We start from the raw sequence: 25,820 nt of genomic DNA, 5'->3' as shown, positions 1-25,820 counted from the left end.
GCCACTCGTCCATGTGGAGACGGTCCAAAGAAGAGTGACACAGATGATGAAGACCCCAGCTCTGAGGAACCTGAAGGAGCCGGGCTTGGTTAACGTGAAGGCTGAAGTGTAAAACCCAGTGAGGACGGCTGCAAAGGGAGCATCCCTATGGCGGATAGGACGGGCTGACATCTGTCAGGGAGATCTGGGGTAGGCAACAGGCAGAAGTTGCTTGCTGCCGGCTAGCTAAGCACTGAAATAGGTGGCCTGGGAGGGCTGCGGTCGCCATCCTCAAAGGGGCAGGTTAGACAGAGAGCAGGGGTGATACAGGCCTTGAGGTTAGGGAACAGGCCTGATGACCTTCAGATCATGTTTGCCACGAAAGCTGGGATTTATTCATTTTTAATTACCTGACTCCCAAGGCTGTGGGTTTGGGAGAAAAAGCCAAGTATGATGAAACCCACAGTCACCTGACAGGCTTGGAAAGAGTGGAAAAATCCCATCTGGTGAGCTGGAAACTGCCCACATGGACACGAGCGGAACTTCTGCTCTCTCGGAGGTGTGCCTTGCTGCCCTCAAGTTGGCCAGGGGAGAGGAAAAGGCATAAAGTAGCAAAGCAACATGATTTACTCTTCCTCCACGCCCTGCAGCCTCTGGCCATTTTTGATGTCTGTTGAAACACTAAGTGATCTGCACCCGTACTGTTTGAATAGCAAATATCAGTGCGGCATAAAGCAAAGTGCACGCGTACTAGAAAACGAGCAGCCTCTGGTATTTTATAGCATAACGTGCAGCAATAACACTTGCAGGTTGTTGTGCTGTCATTTTCCAGTTGCTTTACAAAGGTTGGCTGCTTATCCTCCGTCTCATTCGGGGCAGAAAGAAGTGAGGAAAAGAAGAATGGAGGTACAAAGCAAGCAAGCTCTTGGTAATTTATATGCATATTTTGCTCATAGCATGCTGAGTTGACTGTTTACCTGTTAGTAGGAAAGCGGCTAAAACAAAGCATTGTTTTGGTTAGGTTAATAGGCGAGAGGAGCTGTAGGACGGGGAGGAAAGTAGGGCAGCTTCTTTTGGAACTTGTGCTGAAGAACAAACAAAAACCCCCAATGTACACATTCGGTTACCATATGTCGTGCTTATCATAAAAGGCATCTCGGTGTTATTTCTTTGCAGGGATGCTTGAACTCTACGGAGGCAGACTTGCCCGCTGAAGAAGGCGCATGCCAGAGGTGCTGGGGTTGCCGCTGGTGAGACGAGCTTTCGTGCCTGTTGAGGCAGCTAAGGCGGGCGGCGAGCTCGCTCCTTCCCGTGCTTGCCTCTTTGATTGACGTTGGCTTCCAAATCGCTGCGACTGTGCCTGCAGAAAAGCGAAGGAGCATAGTTTTGCTGAGAGAATTTTCCTGGCAGGGGAAGGCATGCAGCGCAGAGAAACGTGCCAGCGAAGAGCCTGGAAGTGCAAGTCCAGGTGCTAACGCAACCTCCACCCAAGCCGTGCTGTTGTCAAGTCCTTTTTCTCCAGCCGCGTCCTGCTCGGCGCGCCAGGGCGGGCTGCACAGGGGCTGCCCATGGCATTGCGGCAGCCTGGGCTGGATTAGTTCCTGGTGTGTCATTGCTTCAGCTGTCTGAAGAACTGAAGACGATTGCAGGCAAGATGTTGGACTTGAGCTTCCTGACCGAGGAGGAGTATGAGAAGCTGATGAAGGTTCTGCAGAGAGATGCAGAGCTGAAGAAGAAGGATGGGGATCGCATCAGGTGAGAGAGCGTGCAATAACAGCATGACGTGAGCTTCCCCTGGGGGGATTTTTTACCTCTTTTAGAGAGCTCTGTGTGTGTGTGTGTGCAACAAGGAGAGGTGCAGGCTGCAGCAGTGCTGTCCCTTCTTGCTCAGATCATGACAGATCTCTTCATTGCACCTTCTGCTTTCTCAGCCATCCTGCTGTCGCTGCTGTCCTCTCTGTGCAGGACTGCGGGGCTGGACTCTCCTTTTGAGTTAATCAGCAGCCCTCAGAGACGCCAAGGGAAATCATCCCTTTCCTGCTCTGGGGAGGAAGATGCTGATTTCTCAGTGTCAGAGGTCCGAGCAGGGGAGTAGCTGCTATCTTGTTTTCTTCACTCGGTAGTACAGAAATCCCGTAGAGTGTTTTAAAACGGGACTTTACATCCCCATCTCTGCTTTGTGTCCCTCCGGTGCTCTTCGAGGTGGGTGTGTGTGCAGCATCCATCGTGCAGGCAGAGAGGGGCAGTGAGAGGCTGCATGATCTGCCAAAGGTTTGCGGGGAGCCATTTCAGAGCCAGGAATGGCTCTCAGTTCAGCTCGCTTGCCACTGGCCATCCTGGAGCTGAGGTCTGGTTGATCGGGATTGCTTGTTGCTGCTGTCACTTTTTAAATGCCAGCCATTAGACCATCTGGGTTGACAATATGCACCAGGCTCAGGAAGCTGGCACCGAACTCTCCGCGGCAAGAAGTGAGTAGCTCAGTGAGCGTGGATGGCACTGCGCCAGTTTACCCCTGTTATGGATGTGAGTCTTCGACTCGCTGTTGAGCCAAAAAAGAGTAAGCCCCGTGTAGGAGGGGTGCTCAAGGCTTGAAGGGGGAGTGGGTAGCTTTGCAGCAGGCTCCGGGGAGCGTACGTGCCCTGGTCTCTCTCTGCTCGAGGGTGAGAGCTGGGGAAACTGAGAACTGGTGGTGGCACGCAAGCAGATTGGGCTTGAGGTGTATCTGTCTGCATGCTCTTGGATCTTCCCTGAATTGAAACAAGGTTTCAAAAAGGTTTTCTCTTTTTTTCTTCTTTTTTTTTCTTTTTCTGAAATGCAGTAAAATTTTTGCTCTGCAGTGGAGGTTTGGGGAAAAGACGTTTGGAGTAGTCCAGTTTTGTTTCACTTCTCTTTGGAAGCTGTTGCACAGAAGGCTTTTGCATGGGAGCGAAGCCAGTTAGATCCCAAGCCGGGTGGTGCCCAGTGCCCCTTGCTGTCAGCATGGCTGTATGCAGTAAGACCTTTGGTGCAAGCGTGGACGTGTTTGGCTCCAACACAACCTGCCTGCTGGGGGAAATGAAGTCAATGGCATTACACTGATCTGGTGTCAACAAGATTAAAACACGTTCCTACATCTCCTCTGGCCCCGCACCTCGAGACCCCGGCAGGGGCAGACGCAGCCCTGATGTAGGTGGGAGCTGTGCGGCTCCCTGGCTGCCAGTCCTGCTGCCCCCCAGCACTGCCTGCGGAGGCTTCAGCCCGGTTATCCCGTACCTGCTCCCTTCTGGCCTTCGGGCAGCCAAACGTGACCCTTCAAGGCTCCAGGGTTATCTGGGGGTTTGCCCCTTCTTCCTGCTGAGAATTGGACTGCGGTGGGAGTTTCCTCTGGCCCCCCAGGTCTGGCAGGGACCCCGAGTCGTGCTGAGCTGTGGGAGGCAGTGCCAGCTGAAAGGCAGCTAATTCAGCAAGCTGTGGTGCAAACCCAAAAATAACCGGCGGAGGGTTAGAAGTACAGGCTAGCAAACAGAGCACTGGCGGGTTGAGGTGCCAAAAACCAGCCCTGGGTGTGCCCGAGCGAGTTACAGTAGGAGAAGCTGTGCTGGGGAGGGAGAGCTGAGTGCCAAAGCGGGCATGGCAGGAGGAGCAGGGAGAGGAGCAGTGTCCAGGGAGAATGCTGCAGGGACAGGTTGCTCACCTAAATAACATGATTTGTTTCCATGGTTTGCATCAGATTTGATCCAAAAGGCTTTGCTGCTCATAAAGAGATTAATAGACAAATAAAATGGCAAGTGCAAGACCTGCAAACAGCCCCACCCCTTCCCAAACCCTCAGGGCTGCAAAGCAAATGGACAAATCTCCTTGCCAGGTGACTGATTTGGATTTGTGACATTCAGGAGAGGTGAAGGCCTGTGTTTGCAAGGTGCTGTTCCCATTTCAGATAAACAATAATTCAGCTTTTGTTTTAATGCTGCTTTGGCCCTTGTGATTGCAGAGGATAATCTCTGGATCCTTTGTAGTATCAGACAGGTGAACCCTACGGATAATTGTGAACCATACGGATAATCGTGAACCATACAGATAATTGTTACGAAGGTAGCTCAAGGCAAGTCAAAACCTTGGAGATCTTTTTGGAGTGTAATGTTCTCATTGACTTTCAGGCGGATACAAGGCTCCATCAAGGATGAAAAGAAGAAGAAATTTGTGACAGGCGAATGGTTTTCGGAAGTGAAGGCAAAACGGTTTCAGGAAGACTTAGAGGGACCGGATCTACTTCGGGCATCAATTAGAAGGAAAAAAGGCAAACTAGAAAGTAAGTATGTTAGTGTGCATCTTAAGAAAACAAATCAATGGACCGGAAAAAAGGGGTCAAGTATGGGGGTCTCCCTGTACTGGGAGCCTGTTGGGGACCAGCCTTTGTGTTGTGATCAGGGGATTCTCAGCTAAGCTTTCAGTACTAGAAGAAAATACCTGATTATCAAAATCAGGGCCCAAAGAAAAAATTACAGTGTGGCAGAGGACTAAGGCAAAAGCTGTTTACCAGCTACATGCAGTAAATGCCTTTTCACCGCTTCAGCTTCTTTCTTCCAAAATGTCCGTTTGTCAGAGGTCACTGGTATCATTTCTTGTCGTAGAAGCAACAAGGGAAAGGGGGGATTTTGGGGCAATTTCTGGCATCCAAGTGATAATGTGTGGGTCAGACTCCCCCCCAGTTCCTAGAGCAGTCTGACAAAAGCAGCCAGCCACTGCTTTTGCAGGCCTCCGGGGTGGTGGGGTTCGTCACGTCTCTGCAAAGGGATGGGGTGCCTCTCATCTCCTGGCAGGTATGTGCCCACTGCGAGAGGGGAATGATGGTCCATGCCTAGCTTTTTACATGGGAATAATTCCAAGGCACAATGTGGTTTTCAAAGTAAAAAGGGCTTTGGGGCCAAGTCTGAATGCTGTGCCATAGCAAGGGTATGTCTGGGACCAGGGTGCGAGTTCGAAGCAGATGTATTGCGTGTTGTTTGACATGCAGATGAGCTCGCATGGTGGTACGTAAAACAGATCAAATCAGATTTGTCAGCTCAGGGCAGAGAAGAGAAGAGATCAGCTCCGTGCGAAACAACCAGGACTGTGCTTTGAGTCGAAATGTGACCAGCCTGGAGCTGGCACTTCGTGCTGAACATTTGTGCAAAGCAGAACTGGGGATGATTCACATCCAGTCCTCAACATGAAGACAGGCCAACCGTCTCCGCAGCAGGACTGTGGGACTGCAGCCCGGTCTCACACAACCTCCTTGATGATTTGTCAGGGTGGGTAATCACAGATAGTCGGACGTGGCTGGGGAGTTACTGGCTGCTGCTGCTCTGGGGAAGCCGTAGCCCTGATAGAGAACTCTAAGCAAAGTCTACCACGGTCCCTAGTATAAGGACCCTATAAATGGACTCTGTTCTTTTGCAGTAAAGGCTACTCATAGATAAAGGGTTATCTTCCATCTGTCCAAAACTCAGATGTCATCTCCACCAGTTCAGCCCTCTTTCCTGGGCCCAGCTGCCCAATCCTGCTGTGGGGTAGCAGCAACATGGATCACTCCCTTGTTTGGTGGGCCTCGTTGGCTGGGGTACCTCTGTACCGTTAATTGCCTGGGCTTAGTATACCCCTCTTAGCTCCGTATTTCTTAAACACATTCTCAATGCTAAATGCTGGCTAGGGACTTCACTAACTGAGCACCTCATTTTCTTTTTTGCTTTTTACTTATCCTTGACAGCTCGCATAACTTAGCGTAGATTCTTTGGAGCCTCTGATGCAGAACTGGATAGTGATGCCATTAAATTTACTATTTTATCATCCCTCCAGAATGCTAAAAACATACAAAACCTTTTCCAGCTCGACAGAGTTGCTTGGCCGTTTCTGCAGAGCATGTTCTGCTTTTTTGAGGATGTGCATTTGTGCTTGCACCCTCTTGCCATGAAGAGGCAGACGCTTCAGCAGCCCCTCTGCTGGGGCCCAGGTCAGACGAATGCTCTGTCATCTGCACCGCAGCAAGTACCCAGCAATGAATTGGATTCGTTTGCCTTTTGCCTTGCCAGGGACATCAGCACCTTTAGCTTGCAGCCCATTTCAGGAAAGCAAAATTTGGAGTACTGTTGGGTTTAGATTTAACTTTTACTGCCGATGTGCATGTATGAGATGTGGTCTCAGGTTATCATCTAAAATAATCTCCTTATTAATATAGCAGTAATATGCAAGTAATGTCTTTGCCTGTGCATTACTTGACTAATGCTGTTTTAGGAAGGAAGAACCAAATGTTACTAAATTACTATAGTAATTAGATTTAGCCCTCTGTTTCTTTTTCAACTTTTTTTCTTCCCTTTCTTTCTCTTTTTCTGTTCTCAGACTTATTTTGGAAAAGCACAGGTATAACATGACTTTATTCCTTCCTCTTACTTTTCCCACTGCCATTTTACAGCACTGGTTGAGGATCAAGATTCTGCAGCTAATATTTTCACCTTGCTGTTGCCTGTTGCCTGCTCAGCTCCTGCAGTCATTACTGTATAGATCACCTCGCTTCACACGTGAGGGCAAGCACTTCTCTCACTGACTTGTCACCAAGAGTATTGCAGCGGTGAGAGCAGCGCTTGGCTCATTGGGGAACAAGGATGAGACCCTTTACAAATGGTTTGGCCGTGCAGCTCGCATTCAGTCTGCAGTAGATGAGATAAGGGCCTTTGCTTGCCGTCTTGACACCTTTTTTAATCCTCCTGGAAAGGTCAGAGTCATTCACCTTCTGTGGACTTTCAAGGTGATGAAGGGGTGCATGTTCATTTAGCCAAATCAGTGTAACATGTTCATGACTCCAGGGCTGTTAATCCTGATTTAAGTCTTTGAAGACTGTGTTGTTAGGGAGTGAAATGAGAAAATTCCTGCATGGAAAAGTCCCGCTGAGATAATTGCTGGCATTCCCTTTGCATGGTACATGGGCTGAGGAGGGGTGGAAATTCGTGCCTGCACAGGAAAATACCCAGTGACCTTTTCTGGAGGAGGGTTTTAACCTTCGGAAGGGAAGGTTGCGTGGATCCCTGAGGGTCTTCGCAGTTGATATTGATTATAATAGAAAACACTAGTAATCGGCGATAATGTAGATCCATAAAATAGCTAGATACCCTATATTTAAACTGCAGCCTGCAGAGCAGCACAGATGCTTGAGCTTGTGTGCAATGGATGAGAGCTAAAAATCATCTAGGCGAGAGACCATTTTATCCACCCGCCAAGGCAAGTCAGCCCCGACGGCACGGTGAGCCATGCTTTCACCAAGCATTGAGTGTCTTCGTTTTAGAGTGATAGGAAATGAGTAAAGCAGCTAAAGTATTAGAGCAGGAGTGGCTGTATACGTATGTATGTAAATATATGTATGGACAAGTTAAACTGGTCAGGCCACTACTAATTTCTGTTGGAATTTGCTTCTTATTCTGTCTCATCCTAAAGTTAGCAAGGGCATTTTGCTTGTCTTGATGGATTATAATGCACTAATAACCTATTTGTTTGTGGTTATAGAAGCCAAGCCTAGCTGTGTCAGTGGCTGAGCCATTCTGAGGGGCAGTGATTTGGATGGGAGGAAGCAAACGCCTCCCGCTGCCTCTGCCAGCCGGGAAGGGGGAGCTCTGTCTGCGGGGGGTGTGTCAGTAAAAAGCAAATACGACACAATGCCTTTGGAAGTGGAAGTGAGGTGAGAAATGAATGCAGTCGTTAGTTGTCACGGTCTTTTCAACCATGATAGGCAGAGGGAAAACGCGGGAGCTGTGTGTTTGGTTCCTCTGCTTCCAGCACAGCTACCTGCTGGCATCTCCCGCCCTTGGCTCTGGGGCAGAAGAGGAGGACGTGGCTCACTGTATAAAGAAACGCTCCTCAGCGTGCCTTCCCATGCTTTCACGTGCCACCAGCCATGCCACAGCTTGCTTCTCCCGAAATGACGTTCAGTGATGCTTTTTGCACGTCAACGTTTGCATGGACAAAACACAGTCTCTCTCTCGGAAACGTGCTCTATAAACTGGCTCGTTCTTACACAACCGGACTCCTGTCTTCCAGCAGGAGCGACTCCTCGACTTCCCACTGCTGTGGAAACCACGGGGCCACCCAGCTGCCATCTCATGCGTGTGCCAGACACGTGGTCCTAACACGGACAGCCCCGAGCAACGCCTGCCGTGGTCCCCTGCACCGCTGGGCGGGGAGGAAGAGTTGGGACTGCAGCGTTTTTCTCCATGGGGATGCACAGGCAAGGGGGAATGAAGCTCCATCTTCGGATATCCCTGTTATCCGCGGGCTGACAGTGCTGATGCTGGATGGCACCACACGGGCGTCACCAGCGTGACATTGATATCACAGCCCGTCCATAGGACTCATCTGCTCCTGGGCTTAGTGCAGTTTTCTAGCCAGAAAACAAGCGAGGCTGTATTATTTAATGTCACATCTGAATCCTTTGAGCCTCTGCTTCTATTGTATCGTGCAATGAAATACATCCTAAAGAGATTTGGCAGTTTTTGTGACAGGTAGATTTACTCTTTAAAATAGACCTAGCTGCATGTGAATAAATATGTGCAGATCTTGTTGACCAGACTGGATTTCATCATTGTTTGAGAGTTTAATCCTTTTGGTTTTGCAGTAGCAAGCGGGCCTGTTTGCCAGCAAAATGTCTAATGCGACTTTGTACCCTGGCAGGCAGCTCCGAAGGTTACTGTCTTCTATTGTTTTTTCTTTAGGGTCTTTGAGAGCTTAGAAGACATAGCTGAGCCTTGTGCCAGTAAAAATAACAGGGATCTCCTCGTTAACTGTATTGGCCTCCTCCTTTGTTTGCCAAGATCGGATGACTTTGAGTCAAAACAGGAAATGGCTGAATTTAAATCCTGGTACGGATTAACTTTATTGACAGCCGCGGCAGCGTCCTGCGAAGGTTTCCAGTGATGCGACAGCTCCTGGCGCGAGTCGGGCATTAGGCAGCTCGCTTTGGCCGCTCGGACCCGTGGGGTGCGGAGGCGCCTTTGCCGCGTGGGGAGCGCGGGGGACGCTGCCCCGGGGCCTCCCCGTCTGTGGGGCAGCAGGCAGAGCCCCCCGTCAGCCATCTCCTGTTAAACCCCAGGGGTTGTGCTGGGGGGACTCATTTAACAAGCCTTTTCTTTCCCCAAACAAAACACACCGACCGTTACAAGTTTAAGTAAATGTCATTTCTCAGTTGTCTCTGTTATGTTATAGGTGAGGCCAACGAGCACATCCGGATGGGTCTGGAAGGCAAAGCGGCCCCGAGTCCTGCCTTCCCCGAGCAGGCTGCCGGCGCGGGAGAGGAGAGGTAACCGCCGCTGCTCGTGCAATGCTCTGGCTGCTGCTCTTACTTCTAATGGAAATCGAACGCTACCCATTAAATCCTGGTCTTTAACTGAGTTTCCAAGACTGTATAAGTGATAGGTTATATAGGATATTTTTAAAATCCTTTTTCCAGGAATTGTCAGAATATCAATCCTCCCGTAATAACTAAGTGCTAATATGCTTAGCCCAGAAAGGTCTTTTCCTGCATGATTTGATAAGGGGTCAGTAAAATGGAAGCTGTCTCTAATGCCAGGATATTCTGGTTAGTTTTTCAAAGTAATTATGGCTTTATTTGTTTCATTTTTGCCATGGAGCAACACTAACGAAATGAACTGTTTGAGGAAACTGCTCATTTCCTGCTGGTGCCAACCTCTATGTCCAGTGCTCAGCACTCTCCATCAAGGCTTGGTAGGATTTCACGTGGCACTGACTGAGCAGAAACACCCACTAAAAGCACTCCAATGAGCAAATCAGTGACCTCACTCAATATTCGTGGACTATGGAGAAGCCGTTAAAATATTCATACATTCATTCATTGTTGGTCCCATCTCATTTGCGTTTTTTTGTCAGTGGAATGAGGACTCATTCTTCACAGGTGGCAATTGCTCCAGTTAAATATTAAATATGGGCCTTGACACTTCCAAACCTCTTGCAGCTGATCACTGGGTGTTGCTTAATGAAGGATGCGGAGTCAACAAGCCTGAAATGCTCCTGCTTTACCAGCACAGCAACGGTCCTAATATGGTTTTTTTGGGGGTTCAAATCCTGAGAAGCTTGCTTTGATTTTCTCATTCAACCCTGAGCACAGAGCATTGTCATCTAAAATCTCACCACCTTGACGGCTGTTCTGCATCTAGAGAGCAGCCACCACTAGACACTCGCAAAGATGGTAGAAACAGTCAACTGCCTGTGATATGTGTTTCTTCTGTTTATTTACCAGGCAGTTAGTAATTAACTTACTTACATTCCAAGCATGAAGATTTATATCCTGTACTATAGTTTTGCCCTAACTATTGCCGTCATAATCATTCCTGTAGTTTCTAAACCCTCCATCAATCTGGTTATGCCTTTGGCCTGAACCGGGAGGTGTGGCCTGTTCCTTCCTGGGCCATAGCACGGAAATGCATCTCCCTCCCACGTGGCTCTTGGGCTCTTCTGGCACTGCTGCTTCCTATGTTTTTCCCTACGGTTTTCTCCCAGAAGGGGAAAGTCTAAATAAACCTAGACGTTGACACCATTGTTTTTATTGAGCAAGTTCTGTACTGACTGCAGTAGGAGACTCGTCCTTACTCCAGGTTCAGGCCATTTAACATGTTCCCCAGTCCTTCCCAAGGAGAAAATAAATGAAGGCACCAGCTCTGGGCAGCCTTATATTGGGCTGGGTCAGTAGATAAAAGGGGCAAAGTAGCTGAGCAGAACCGAGATGGTGTTGAAGACTGCCTGATCACCCTACCAGGCACATCACTACCACTGGTCTCCTTGCTCAGGTGTTTCTCCTCTCCACAGATCCAGCACACCTGCTCTTGTTACGGCAGAGGAGCGTAAGATCTTGCCAAAACCGAAGCCAAGACTTCTCGTCCCGCTGTCTGCATCACACAAGGTAGTATAGGCACAGCCTCTGCACTTTGTTTCATTATTCCATGGACCGTCGCACGGTCTGTACCTACTGGCAGGGGCTCCACAGACTGCCTGCCCTGGTGTCTGTGCTCAGAATACGCTTTTCCAGTCTTGCCAGTTTATATAGACTGATAGGGTTTGTTTTCCATTCAGAGATCCAGTATACATGATGTCTCTTCCTCAGAGAGTGATGCTGGAACAAGTCCATTTGTGGCTGCAACAAACAGCTTGCATTTGTCTAGAAAAGGTAAGGTTTTTGTTCAGTGAGCCATTGGTGTTTTTGTTACTCAACATTAAACACCAAGAGTCAAGATGTTTTTTGTGTGTGTACAAATGAGTAACAAAGAGTATTTCTTACCTTGGCACATAAGAATGGGCTGCCAACATTTGTATGAATTATGCCCAAGGCAGCAGGGACCAAGAAAAAAAAACAACAATGACTAAAACTCCTCCTGGCTCTCAGTACATTCTAATCTCAGTGCTTGGCTCACAACTCCTTAACCCACAGATCCAAGTTACCTTCTCTTTCCTGCCTTGAATGTATAGTGTATTTTTGGTACATAGCAAATAGCCAGTGGGAAAGCTGCCAAACTGAAAGCAAAGCTGCAAACAAATTCCCAACTCACAGCGACAATTTAGAGCTCAGGGCATTTTTTTCCATGTCCTGTTGCAGAGAGGAGGGCTGGGTTTTTCAGGGCTTTCTTCAGATGGAAGGAGGCTTGCTAGAGTCTCAAAATGGGGACGAATTAGGAACATATTGGTGGTTTCTGGAAACTCCCTCTGGCTTCCCTTTGAGAAGCTGGAGCCCAGCCCTTCTGGGGAAATACGACGTGTTGTGGTGGGACAGGCTGTGAGCATTTGTTGTCATTGTAGGTCATGGGGTATCTCCATTGCCCACCAAGCTTTCGGAGGACGCTGTGCCTCAGCCCAGCAGGGCAGCTGGAGGAGAAGCTGTTGATGGGGCCACTGGCGCCACAGCGGGGGCAAAAACTCCACCCGAAGAAACTTATGGTCCCAGCAAGATACCAGTTAAGAGGAAACCCAGCAGAACTTTCCCCAGATCCGAGCAGTTTGTGAATCACGTGGGGCCAGCAGAGAACAGCCTCGCAAATAGAAAGCTGCTGGCAAGCCCCAAACCACTGACCGCAGAGGGGGAAAGCAGCCAGGCTGCGAAACAAGGCGTGAACTATACAATCTCATCAATGAGTAACAAGGAGGAGGATATCGGCTTCGATCGTGAACACTTCAAGAACTTGAAGAACTTCTGGGAGAAGGGAGCAGACTCTGTGACAGTGGGAAACGTGCCGGAGGACCCGAGCTGGGTGGAGGCAGACGGTAGGCAGTTCAAGCTGTGCCGCTCACTCTCTGTGCAGTCTGGGCAAGGCCAGAACAGCGAAGAAAAACCTGGCGTCTTCACCAAAACAAGAACCCCCTACAAAAGGACAATAACCTTGTCTTCTAGTGAGGAAGAACCAAGCTATGTAGCCCCTGCAAGGAAAGGCTCGCTTTCCGTCATTCCTAGATCCACGTATGCCAAGAGCAAAGGCAGCCTGGTTACAAGAAATGACTCGCTGAGTGAAAGCAATGGGAAGCCACCAATGCCAGAGGAAGAGAAGGTGCCACAGCGCTGCTCCAAGAAATCCAGATTGCCTGTGCGAGCGCCTTCCGTCAAAATGGAGTCGCCTACCAAAGAAGTGTCTGGCAGCACGTTTGAGCCAGAGACGCCTACAGACGAGTTTATCGTGGCAGAAGAGTGCAAGCACGCAGCGAATTCCCCGGCGAGCAGGGTGCAGATACTGATCGAGCCTGTGCTTACAGATGGTGAAAACGATGATGAGAAAGAGGAGAGATCTGATTTGGGCACTCATGACAACATGGAATTAAATGGAGAGCTACCTGAGGAAAAAACGTGCGAGTCTTCAGACAAGCAAACACCCGGTGAACCAGCCAGAGAGGGAGAAGCCGTTCAGGGAGCGGACTCAGCTGTTTACTCAGGTACTGAGGGCTGTAACCGCACCCTGTGAAATCCCAGCAGAGAGTCATCCCTAAGCCTGTTTTCTTCCCTAGCCCTTCTGCATTTTGCACATTTTCTTCATTTGTCCTACATTGCAATTTGTGCAGAGTTAGCGTGTGTGGAATGTGTTTAGCAAACAGCTCTGGAAACAAATCTTGTGCAGCGCGGTGCAAGTGTAGAAGGGGGCAGTGCCATGTTCCCTTGCCTTCCTCCCCGCTGCCAGCCCTCGTGCCTTTCCTGCAAGCACCTCAGCTCGGGACAGCCCTCCGTTTCTTTAGCGCTACCTACAACAGGCCACAGGAACTTACTTTATTTCACTCACTGGGAAGACTGTACTTTCTTCAAATGTGGGGCTGGAGGAATTCTTTGTGGTGGGAGAGATAAGTGTGACACAAATAGAAGAAATAAAGCATGAAGCAAAGTGTTTAATAAATACATAGGCTGTTAGGCTACCTTGATATAGCCACTGGCTGTCAGTGTTTAAATGACATTTTGGGTCTTTTGGGAATCCACAAGTGAATTTGGATATTAAACTGCAATCAGAGTGGACTGAACAAGGAGTCTGATCTTTCTGGTTTCTGATACCATCTTCTCAACCATGATGGTGTCAATAGTATCATCACTTTGTGGGTCTCTCACTGGGTTTCATGGGCTCTTGTAGTGACTGTTAATATGAGCGAAAGTTATCATTAATTGCAATTCCATTTACGTGTGGGCTCTGATTGCCCTCAGCTCTGCTGTCTGCCAAGCAAAGACCTAGGAAGAGAGAGCTCGCTGTTCTCTTTTCCCAAATTTCCTGTGCTCCTGTACCTCAGTAGGACCTATTTGACAGGATTTTCCATAGACTCATCTGATTTCGATTTTTAACTATGTCATTTCTTGGCTTATTTCCTATCTCTTATAACATTTCTGTGAAAATCCTGAGTTGCACTTCAGGTAAACATAAATATTTCCTTTCTATTCCGGATCATTCTTATATTTCTCAGGCTTTATGCCTTATTACATTCGTTTCAGGATGGTATTAGCGGATGGCTGTGTTTCACTGGAAGCTTTCTGCAAGCGCTGGTCTGTTTTAGGGACTGGGTTGATCTAGTGTTTACATTTCCCATCATAGTGTGAAGAGTTTTTCTCAGGGAGAGACATGAAAGCACACTGATGATTTGAAAGCAGCCCTGTGTAATGTAAGTGCTATGTGCTCTAAGCAGCGTGAACAAGCCAGGAGAGACACACACACACACACACACACACACACACACGTGTGCTTGTTGACACACTGCCCGTTTGTGTTTGTTTATTTACCATGTTGATTTGGCTTTTCGTGTATTCCAGAGGAAGACGGGGATCATTCTCCTGCCGCTCAGGCATTGGCCCGAGCAAATAACATTAATCTTGCAAAGAGCATGGTGAACATTTACACAACCACCGAGAGTGAGTAACATCTTTCTTTCTCCTTTTTGGTTTACATGCCCTGAAGGTAATATATTATGCCCGACTTCTGCATCCCTGGTGCTTCTGTGCATGTACCAGGCAAGGAAAATGACATATTGTTTCATCATCAAATTAGAGAGCTTACAGTGCCTAAAATTTAATTCAGAGCCAGGAAATTGCAGCCAGATTGATGGTATGTTACTCAGTGTCTTCAGCAAAAAACACATGGGCTTCAAAGGGTTGGCAAGAAGCTTGTACCCGTCTCTCCTCTTCCCCCACCGAGTACCGTGGGAGCTGCGTGGCAGCCTGCGCAGTGGATTAGTCGGAGGTGCCAGAGCTGTGCCGCAGACTCCTGTCACACACTTACCGGCCTCACCCAGAGCAGACCCCGTTTGCTGGCCTGCTCTCCTCAGCTACCAGCTGGGACATACTTTATGGTGGCAGTTTCTCCCTGAGAAGCCAAGACAACCTAAGGAGAAGACAACCAAGAAGGCAGCAGCAAACCTGAAGAAGCCCATGGCCGAGAAACCTACCTGTGCCACCAAGAAGCCCAGGAAAGCAGCAGCCTGAAGGAAGGCAGCAGCGGCCTCTGTGGCTGAGAAAGCCAATAAAAGTCCCCAAAAGGTGAAAACTGGCAGGCCCAAGAGGACAGCTAAGAGCTTGCCTAAAAGCAAAGTGGTAAGGCCAAGGCTGCCAGGACTGAGGTGAGAAGGCTGGGAAGGCAATGCCTGGGGAAGGGTAGAGCCGCTTAGAGGAAACGGTCAAGCCTGTTTAAGTAAGCCCAACCCCTGGTTATGGGAGGGAGGAGAGTCCCTTTCGGGGCCACGTCGAAGGCAGCCTGCGCGTGGGACGCGCTGCATCGCCCTGTGACTGTGCCCACCCCGTCCAGTAGCCTCGTGCCAAGAGCGTGCCCCGTCGTGTGGTGCAGCAGTGTATGTCATACCGCACGGTGGCTCGAAGCTTCGGGTCCCGCATGCGTTGCCGTTCAGTGATGTGGTCTTCACACAGCCAAGATTTTAGCCTTCCCTTATTAACAGTTATTTAGAGCCACAAACTTTGTCCTCAGAAATGCTCCTCTACAGAGTTACGCTTACTTGTTTGCAGTAAAACAAGTAGCCTGTGGAGAGGGCTAGATTTAATGCTTTGCTCATGTTTGGAAATAAAAATAGTAAATATCAAATGCATGGTAAATCATATAAAAGGTAAATCATATGAAAGGAAAATGCCGAAGAAGGTCTTGTGCATTTTGAGCACTGAAGAATGTATCATCATGGCTAACAAGCTAAACAAGTGTGTATATGTGCATGCACGTTTATGCACATATATCTTCTAAAAACAACTTCTTCTGGGATGAAGACAGTCATCTTCAAGGGAGTTACTGAGAAAAGATAAAGATAGAACAAATAGGCTTTATTTAGACATTTAAGCATTCCAGTAACTGTCTTTCTAAGTTGAGATGAAGCTTTCTGACTTTTCTTTTAGATATCAGTCCACCTCTTTGTCTGGCAAAGTATTTGAGAGGTATATGCAATGGTGAAATGATAGGTATAAATATTTTACAGCTCTTTTGTACAGGGCAATATGCTACGAGATGAAAATGTGAGCATGTTTAGTTTCTTTGACAAGGAGACAGATCTGAATGGTTTTAGTCTAAATTAAATCTACACAAAGTGGTGCAAACAAGATACACATCCTTAGGCTAATAAGTGTATTAAATTAGCCACGAGAGGGAGTTTGCACACTCCCACACATTGAAGGAAAACACATTGAAAATAGCTTTAAGATGTTAGCTAGCAGTTTTTGTCTTGGGGAGGGTCAGCTTCAATGGCAGACAAGAGATGGGGCAAGTGGGTGGTACTCCGGTACCTCCCACAAGCTTTTCCTCCTTCCCTGTGCCCTTAAACAAAAATGTGACTTTCTTATGTTCTCCTGACTCTGACAAGATATCTTGATGCCTTTTTTTGTTTGTACCTACAGCATACAATAAACCTCATTTGATACCCCATCACTTTCTTGAACCTGAAAGAGTCAAAGAGCTGAGCAGATCCTCTCCTGTCCTGTTGTCTGAGGTAGGCTGGATACCAGAAATGGCTGGAATAACGTTCACAGCATCCCCTGAATGGCAGTCGGTTTCGTGAGAATGTTTCTCCTGGGCACCAACAGTACTTGCTTTAGAGCATGCCTCGGTTATGTCATAAATAAATGAGAAAAGCCTTAAGAAAAAAGCCCCCAATAACCTAGACCAACCCTTCTACCCTGGAGGAGTTTTAGTGTTTCCCTCTGTCTCAAACCACACTATTCTGTGCCCTTCCCAAGAGCCCAGGCGATTGCATGCAGCTCTGTTTGGAGGCAGTTAGTGATGACGTTCGCTGCCGGTCGGAGGGAATGCCTCAGGGGAGACTCCCTGCGCTCTCCTCCGCTCTCCTACCCTGATCGCTGCATAATGGGACTCTGCTGAGCTATTGGTTTTTCTGTGTAGCGTTGCAAAGTGCTCATACGGCAGAGCTTAAAGATGCTTGTTATTTTCTGAGCAGACTGAATCAGACACGGCTTCGGAAATCAGCTTCCAGTTTAACAAGCACAAAAAGACGCCTAGCATTGGCAGCCACTCGTCCGACATGGCATCTGTCTCCTCGGTAGGTGTTTAACGCGTACATCTCGCTAGATAGGCTTTCTCAGTCAGATGCGGTGACACTGCATTTCGGCTGATACTGATGATGTGGCCTCCGGAGTATCTTGTTGGTTTCTGCATGGTACATTATTAAAAGAATGGTGATAGTTAATGACTTACTTGTGTTAAAGGAGTGTCTCCAGGTACCATCTCAAATTAGGGACCCACTGGGTCATTGTTAGACAAATTCACAGTAAGCGATAGCCCCCGCTTCGAAGTGCGGATGCTCTGAAGCCTGGCAGTGTGCAGGAGAGAGGGATGGCCTTTTTCGGGGTGGGGAAATGAGGCACACAGCTATTAAGTGACATGTTTGTGGTCCAGCTCCAAGAGAGCTGGGACTGCAGGCGGGTGCCCTCTGGAAGTTCATCCTTCATCAGCAAATTCAAGGGAACTCGGAGTTGGACAGCAAAAGCATGATTTAGAGCTTCATCTTCTAAGGAAAGCTAAAAAGAGCTGAGTGTGTTTAGTTGAGCATTTTTAAAAGATTCCTTAGAGACAGTGTTTTGTGGGCAGCTACTTAGAAGTGCTTGAATTTGCTGTATTACTGTTATAGGTATCTCCAGGGTGTATATGTGAGGTTAAAAGAATATATGTGAAGCAAAGCTGGTGGGGAGAGGTCATGAATGTAGATAAATATGTTAAAAATCCCTTGAAATTTGGGGCACGTGAGTCCTTCTGGTCTGGAGAGTCTGGGAGCCATAAATGAGCCTTTTGTGTCCAAGACACACAGGTCTTCTTGAAAATCTCGCTCAGGATTCTCTGCTGAGGTGAGTATCCCGATGGGATGGTAAATGCAGGTCCAAGGACCAAGAGGAGATGTTTAGCAGGTGCTTGTAGGTTATGATAGAATGACATTCAGAACCAAAGGAGGTAGGGGAAGACAGAGAAGAATTGGGTTAATTACTAGGAAAGTTTTTTGATAAACGTTCATGACTGTACCACAGAAAAGTGCGAAGAGGGTTAATTATTTGCTTTGTAAACGACATTAGCTTTTATGTTATCCCGTCAGGAATCATGAATGATTGGTACAATAGAAAATTCTCTCATCTCTCTGGAGCTGTGTTTTAGTTCTGCTTCATCACTTTCTACCAGTGAAAGGCAAAGCCAGTTTGTTCTGGGAAAGCAAGTGACTCTTGGGTGCCTAGCTCCCGATTTATACCTGTAGAAACATCGTTTTGATGTGCCTTTGTGGCAAGTAGATGCACACAGACTGTCTCTGGTGGGACAGTGGCTCTTCAGGATGGGGGTTGTATCTATTTGTGTTTTGTACAGGTCCATGCACATTGTAAGCAAGCAACAAGACAGTAATAGTTTTTCCTGTATTTATAGTCTGATATGGTTCTTACTAGCCTGTTTTAAAAATTGACAATTGTGTGACTATATCTACCATAAATAATAAGTTTGTATACAGATAGTTCAAGTTCTCTCAATATATTTCTCTTAGTGGTGAGACTGGGACAGGGTAGCAGCTGTTTGTACTGTCAGCCTAGGGAAAGAGACTTGTGTGGCCCCCCAGTAATATTTGACTCCGTTTCCCGAAGTCCTGGTCTAGGATAGCACATCCTTGTGAAACCCTTATCCGGGTTCCCCAGCCCTTGCTTGTTTGAGCTCAGCTGCAGATGTGTACCATTTCTGCGTCAAGGACACAATACTACACAGGGATGGAAATTGCAGATTATTTCTCTGGAAATGCACTTCTCAGACTATTGTCTTTGTCCAGAAACAAGTCAGGAGGGTGCCTATTTCGTTGGCACTGACCTTGCTCTTCCACCTGGCAGGTGAGTGGCAGCGTGCTCAGTGTCTACAGCGGTGATTTTGGGAGTGTGGATGCCCAAGGTACCGTGGAGTTTGCTCTAGACTATGATGAAAAGAACCGGGAGTTCCAGGTTCATGTGTCCCAGTGCAAGGACTTGGCTGTCGTGGATGAGAAGAAAGGCAGATCTGACCCGTGAGTGATGCTTTGGTGCCTTGTGACTGCTACATTGCTGAATTTAGTGTTCTGGAGGATTTTTTTTTCTTAAGTTTTCTCTTTTTAAATGTCATAGTTTCTTCCTTCCTTCAGACTTCTGGTGCATGCTTACTGCTGGGACTTTCCGAGCTGATGGTTCTGGAGCCATTGGCATCAGTAAATATGTTGCCACAGACTTAAATTTTAACAGATTGAGAAAGCTTTGATCACTACAAAGACAGTTCCTGTTATCACTGGAATATGTTCTCTCTGCATCCATGTGAACCTTGATCTGCTCATGGTGAATACACTTTGGTAATAACTCCGGTGATGCAGACACATACCTGTATGAAAAGAAAGTCTGTAAAGAAGTGCTGTAGGGGCACAGTGATAGTTGTACAGAGATTAGTGGTCTGTAGTTTGAAAGATGATGAAAAGGAGCTTGGATTTGAACCCTGAGAGAGAGACTTAAAGACATTCCACCTCTTTCCTCCTCTCTAATTTCACCCTGGTTTTGAATGCACAGAGATGCTATAGTTATGGGCATTTCAGAAAATGGATATATAGCCTTGCTGGCTTCCCATATTGCCGAGACAGCTGCCTGTTCTGAATGTTGGTGGCATCCACCCATCTCCAGTGAAATTTATAACTTCACATGCAAGCCAAGTTAATATCCTAGCAGGTCTCTTAATTAGTTTTGCCTTCAAAGAGTCAACTCCAGGTCTTTCGTTTCCACGTCACGGTTCACAAGTGTTGCTCGCTTATAAGAGCCTGGCGATAGGGAGCAAGGTCCAGCTGGAGTCTGTGTTCTTTTCCAGGTATGTTAAAACTTACTTGCTCCCAGACAAAGCTAGAATGGGGAAGAGGAAAACTTCAGTGAAGAAGAGGACAGTGAATCCCATTTACAATGAGGTGCTACGGGTAAGAACAAATACGTGCTCTGAAGACCTGTGTTGTTGCAGGCACCTGTACCACGTCAGGTCTGGAAAGATCCTGCCTTCTTGGCCAGGCTTCTTCGCCAACACTGCACTGCTCTTCCCTGGGGTTTGTGAGGGCAGAGATGTTAAAGATTTCTTTCTCTGCACCTGTGTGGCACCCAAGATTTCTCTGTCAAAACTGCACAGTGATCTTTGGGTGAGATAGGGACCTGCAGCCTGTGCTGTCTTTGGCCGGAGCAAGGGGTGTTCTTCCCTTCCCTGGCGCACAGTCATGAGGTGCGGGACTAGGAAGAAAGGTCTTTGTTATGTGATCTTACTCATCAAAGCATAGAGGATTATTTAACAATGCCTGGGCCTGTGTTAATAACTCTTGAAAGAATATTGGTTTCGCCCTGTGACAAAGGGAGCACTAGGTTTCCCTGTGCTCAGCAGAAAAGCTTTGTCAGGGTAGTAGTATTGCTGGAGGACAATAAAAGAGATGTTCGGAGCAAGGCCAGTCCATAAGTGCATGTGTGGAGTGGGTTTGAGTGTCTCAGTCTGGGCTTATTCAAGCTTTCGAGTAGTTTATTTCCAGTTGTGAAAAAAACAGAAATGAAATTTGAACAACCTGACTTCTCTTTCTTCCTCTAGTATAAAATAGAGAAAATGGTATTGCTGATCCAAAAATTAAATCTCTCTGTTTGGCACAATGATCCACTGGGACGTAACAGTTTCTTGGGAGAGATTGAAGTAGACTTGGCCAGCTGGGACTGGAGCAACAGGAATCTCAACTGGTACCCACTGAAGCCCCGAGTAAGTGCAGTCCTGCTTCCTAGCCCAACCCTGAAGCCTTTAGGGGTGGCAGAAGTCCTTCCTGACTCCTCTGAGGTCTTTGGGTGGTGTGGTGGAGCAGAACAACCTGAATTGTACCTAGAGAAGCGCAGTAAAACACCCATGAGCCCTGGACACGTTTGTGCAGTATTCAGTGCTCTGCACACAGGCCTTCTCAGGTCTTACTTGGTGACTGATCTGTAGGGACACTTTCATAAATGTGATCTGACACTAATCAACAGAAACTCTGACATGACTTTGCCTCTCTCTCTACTCACATAAAGACCATCCCTTAAAAATAGACAGCAGAATACTAGGTGATGCAGTTGAACATGTCTTGAGTGGTGAATATTCAGGTGCCACTTTTTGTAAAGCCTGTACAGCTTCCTGCATGCTTCTGGGTTCAGAGGTCTGATTTGAGATCCCTTTTCAGAAAATAAAGGACATTGTCTTTCAGAACTAAGATGCTTAATTACGTCCAGCTGGACATGTCCGCAAGGGCAGCCTTGCTCTGAATCCTCAGGCTTTTGGTTCTGAGGGACTGACTTTGAGAACAAAGCCACAAAGAAAGGAGCTGCCCTGAGAACGGGCTGCCCCAGCCGTGCAGAATCAGAATTTGTCCATTTGTGCCTCTCCATTGAACTCAAAAGCTGTTTGCCTTGCTATGTTTACACAATCCCTCCTTTAGTCAGTCGTAACTCTTTCTGTTTCAGAGCCTTTCTGCTGTTAATGGTGTGGATCATCGAGGAGTGATGAATTTGTCTATTAAGTATGTCCCTCCAGGAAGCCTAGGTAAAATGTGTTTCATGCATTAAGAAGTATTGCCCATATGTAGACGTGCAGCTTGCAATGCCTCATCTGTTTAAGGCCTGGTTAAAGAGTAATCTCATAGAGCAAGATCTTAGAGATCAGCACAAAGGCACAACCAGCAGTGCTTGATAGCACTATCTGCAGTCTACATCTGATTTTCACATCTGGATTTATTGGGAAAGTGTTGGGGAGAGAGGAAGGGCTCAACAACCTCAAACGCATCAGCTGTTACGAGCACTGTGGGCACTGTAGGGTGCTGGGATGTGGTAGCAGCAACACACAGCCCCTCTTGCTGTGGGGCAGGCACGAAGTTGGGTTTGCCCAGCAGTTCCTTCTCCTTCCCTGTTTCAAAGCAGCACCAGCACTGTGTCAGGAGCACTCCGCAGCTGCAAGTGTGACGGGGCTGGTGGTAATGCTGTGGCACCCAGGCAGAGGGGTGCAGAGCTTGCAAGGGAGTGAGTACACGGAGAGGTCATGGTGCTTCTCCCTCGGGTCCTTGGAGAGGAGGCCTGTCATTTTGCCAGCGATCATAAGGACTGGCGCGACAGTTTTTCTCTCCTCCTAAATGGCAGGTCCCAAGAATCCTCCCTCTGGCGAAGTTCACATTTGGGTCAAAGACGTCAAGGACCTGCTGCAGTTGCGTCCTTCTGGAGTCGACTCCTTTGTGAAATGGTAAGTGCATGAGCATGGTATTGGGTTTGAACCTGGGTCTGTGCCTCCACAAAGCGGTATGTTTTCTTCTCTTTTCTTAGGCTCACCTAGCTGTGCCTCCATACTGTAAAGCCTTCTTGTTGCATTGGGCTCTGTAGGAGAGAATTGCCCGTGTTATTCACTTGTGGCCAAATTAGGAGAATCCTTGCTGTGATAAAGCTCTTGGTCAATCACTGTCTGTGACTCACTCAGTGATTTGCCTCAATAACATCTGAGTGAGAGCAATAGGTGGGCCCTGCACCTCAGCCCAGTGTGTTCATGTGAAGTTGTGAGTTTTGCCTTGATACAAGCTTCCATGCAAAGTTTGGAAATTTGTTGGGGACTCGCCAGAACTGACATACAGATGGTTGGATCCTGCTTCGATCTTCTCCAGAACTTAGTATGTGAATGTTTTCTGAAGCCTGCAACATCAGTTCTGCTTGTTTTATGGGAGAAGGTGCTGCAAATATTCCAGGAAATTAAAAATATTTTAAGGGGATTTTAAGATTTTTTCAGTGCTTTGAAGTGCTCACCATGTTTTTTGTATATTTTAAATCCTTACAGAGTTCTCCTGCAGAAAGGTTTGCTGCTCAAGAAGCCTAACTGACCATTTTGAAATGCCCTCTTAGGCATCTAAGTGATGAAAATTTATGAAAGTAAATATGTGAAAGTAATGTCTATTTTTTTAATGTAAAATGTCCGTTTGCAAAAAAAATTTGCCAAAAGCAGGAAATTTTAAGCAAGTACCCTCCTTTCTGAAAATGTTTGCTTTTAAAATGGATTGTTGTAGCAAAAATAGTTTCATCCGGGAATTATGAACATTTCCTATTAAATCTACAGAATTTCTTATGTTGAGACCCAATTCCTCCTTTCTTCAGAACTGAGCCTTGTTTAGACCGAGGAACTTTGTAGGAACAATTCAAATCTCAGGTGATAGTCAATACTACATGCTGTGTTTTTTCTCCTCTCAAAGCTATGTGCTTCCAGACACCAGTAAGAAGAGTTACCAAAAGACTCGAGTCATAAAAAGAGACACAAACCCTGTTTTCAATCATACTATTGTATATGATGGCTTTCATACAGAGGATCTAAAGGATGCTTGTGTTGAACTGACCGTGTGGGATCATGAAAAACTCACCAACCATTTCCTTGGAGGAATCAGGCTGGGCCTCGGGACAGGTAAGAGGTTTCCTTTACATTAAATGAATACTGTTAACCATATTGCTGAGCCACAAGTTACAATGGGAGGTTGCAGAGCATTTTCCTGTTGGGGAGCAACCAGGGATGGGGAGTCTCAGTAACGGGTGGGAGTCTCGGTTCTTGCACTGTGTCTGGGAAGGAGGAGACCCTGGCACCATGATAGCACATTTTCTATTTTCTCTCTTCCCACATTCTCTGTCAACATCAGCTCTGAGGTCTGGCAAAACTCAAGAATCTCCTTGGGTCCATCAGAGAGTTTTCCTGCTGTTACAGGAAAACAGACTGTGTTACAAATCAACATTATATTGCTGCTCCTCCCAGAAAAGAGTGGGCAGAGATGAACTTGAATGCCATGTGGGACAGCACCACCTGGTGACTCTGTCCACATCACCTCCTCCCTTGAAATGCTTTAGTAGCAGGAATAACTAATGTTTGAAAAACAGGGTGAGCTACACTAGTTGATCTGGTAGGTAATCAGTACTGAGAGTGCCTCAGCTGGAATTAAATCACAAATTGGAAGAATGGAGTTGTCTGGGTGTAGACTAAGGTGTTATTGTTGTTTTTTTGTTTTGTTTTTATTTAGGCAATATAGTGCTGAAAGACCTCAGCAGAGGTGCCATTTATTCCACTGAGAGAAAGTCATGGTCTCTGGGAGTTGATGGCATGAGGTTCCAGTTCAGAGAAGGACTTAGACTTGTGCTTAGCTGGAAGTGTGTTACTTCAATGGGGTTACTCATCCTTGAAGTTAGGAAAATTCCAGTATTTTTAAGCCACAGTTGTAAAGAGCTGATCACAGAATCACAGAATCGTTAAGGTTGGAAAAGACCTGTAAGATCATCAAGTCCAACCATCAACCCAACCCCACCATGCCCACTAAACCATGTCCCACAATGCCACGTCCACACGTTCCTTGAAACCTCCAGTGATGGTGACTCCACCACCTCCCTGGGCAGCCTCTTCCAGTGCTTCACTACTCTCAGTAAAGAAATTTTTCCTAATATCCAGCCTGAACCTCCCCTGGCGCAACTTGAGGTCATTTCCTCTTGTCTTGTCGCTAGTCACTTGGGAGAAGAGACCAACACCATGTCCCATTGTCCAGCTGTCCTGCATCGAGGTTTGTCCCTCTCTAAACATCCTATCCAAGCCTTCCGTCTACCCCATACCTAGGCTTTGACAGATAGCATGTTCATCTTTGTATTTTTGTAAGTGGGATACCTAAGGTTTTCTAAACTATTTATTGTTAAGCAAGAGGGCTCTCTGAGAGAGGAAAGGCAAACAGAAGATTTCAGGATGTTGCAATAAAGGCTAACTGTTCCTTGAAGGTATCGAGAAAAGACTCATAGTAGCTGGAAGGTCAGCCTTGCAGGTGCACCCGTGTTTATGGGATTTGCTTGTGTATTCTCTGTTTTCAGTCTCTAACATGTCACCAGGAGGGTTGTGAACTATCCAGTGGGAAGGGGCAACAAGAGCAAGCTCAAAAGCAAGATATAAAAATACTAACCCCAAGATAAGCTGTGATCCAAATTTAGACCTTTATCTCATTGACCAATAGTTGGCATGTGAAAATGTGGTTGAATAATCGACATGGAATTAATGTACACACTTTTCTGCTATCATATGTTTGATTCCTATACAAATGAAGCATAGAGCAAGAAAGTTTTGACAAATATCCCACCCTGTCCACAAGAAAATCTTTTAAGGGGAAAACCAAGCCTTTTAGACCTTCTTTACCATTCCGAAAGATGCAGAAAGGGCTTGAGCCCGATACTATATTCCTTGGCAGGTTGTGTTTAGGGTTCTTGCATTTTGTGGCTTTTACATTGACTTCAGTCTGAACTCTGGTGTAAAATGGAGGTCGTTAGCAGAAGAACAGGAGGTGTTTAGGCTGCATCTTGCTGAGAAGTCAGCTCCTGTTACGTTAAGACACTGCCTGCAATAGTTACATCCCATTGAGTATTTTTGCATGGAGTAGAAACTCTTTGTGTAGCTCCCAACATTGTAGTTTTCTTGTTCTTTCCAGGTTTGAGCTATGGCATCTCTGTGGACTGGATGGACTCCACGCAAGAGGAGGTGGCCTTTTGGCAGGAGATGATGTCGGCTGCCAATGAATGGATCGAGGGATTGCTGCCACTGCGCTCACTGGCAGGGAGGAAAAAGCTGAAATAACCTGCTGTTCGTGCCATAGAAAGGCTGAATGTGTTCATTAGAAGTAGGAAAATTCCTGCACCGAGGTGATAGAGACCATCCATGGGGCTGGCAAGTGTCAGGTTAATAAGGCAATTGATGGACAGCACTTTGGAGATGTTAAGTGTTAAGTACTAATTCCCTGACAGAGGACATGGAAGATGCCAAACTGATGCTATGCTTGATTTTGTCCAAGAAGAAACTTAATTTGCCTTT

General features: G+C 47.0%; 1 protein-coding gene across 1 annotated transcript; it reads left to right on the top strand.

The window, feature by feature from the left end:
* Window positions 1-1,633: 1,633 nt before the first annotated feature.
* Window positions 1,634-25,586, top strand: LOC104262008 (synaptotagmin-like protein 2). The gene is made up of 16 exons (XM_009818229.2): window positions 1,634-1,734; window positions 4,116-4,267; window positions 9,184-9,277; window positions 10,801-10,894; window positions 11,065-11,158; window positions 11,785-12,906; window positions 14,255-14,353; window positions 16,331-16,422; window positions 16,888-16,989; window positions 18,803-18,972; window positions 19,791-19,893; window positions 20,541-20,702; window positions 21,434-21,512; window positions 22,103-22,202; window positions 23,194-23,399; window positions 25,441-25,586. Exons 1-16 carry the CDS (start codon window positions 1,634-1,636, stop codon window positions 25,584-25,586), a joined length of 2,916 nt encoding a protein of 971 aa, XP_009816531.2.
* The last annotated feature ends 234 nt before the right edge of the window (window positions 25,587-25,820 follow it).

This window comes from Gavia stellata, chromosome 14 (assembly GCF_030936135.1).
Source record: "Gavia stellata isolate bGavSte3 chromosome 14, bGavSte3.hap2, whole genome shotgun sequence".
Taxonomy (NCBI): domain Eukaryota; kingdom Metazoa; phylum Chordata; class Aves; order Gaviiformes; family Gaviidae; genus Gavia; species Gavia stellata.
The sequence above is the reverse complement of the archived record's forward strand: the minus strand, read 5'-3'. Positions and strand labels throughout refer to the sequence as shown.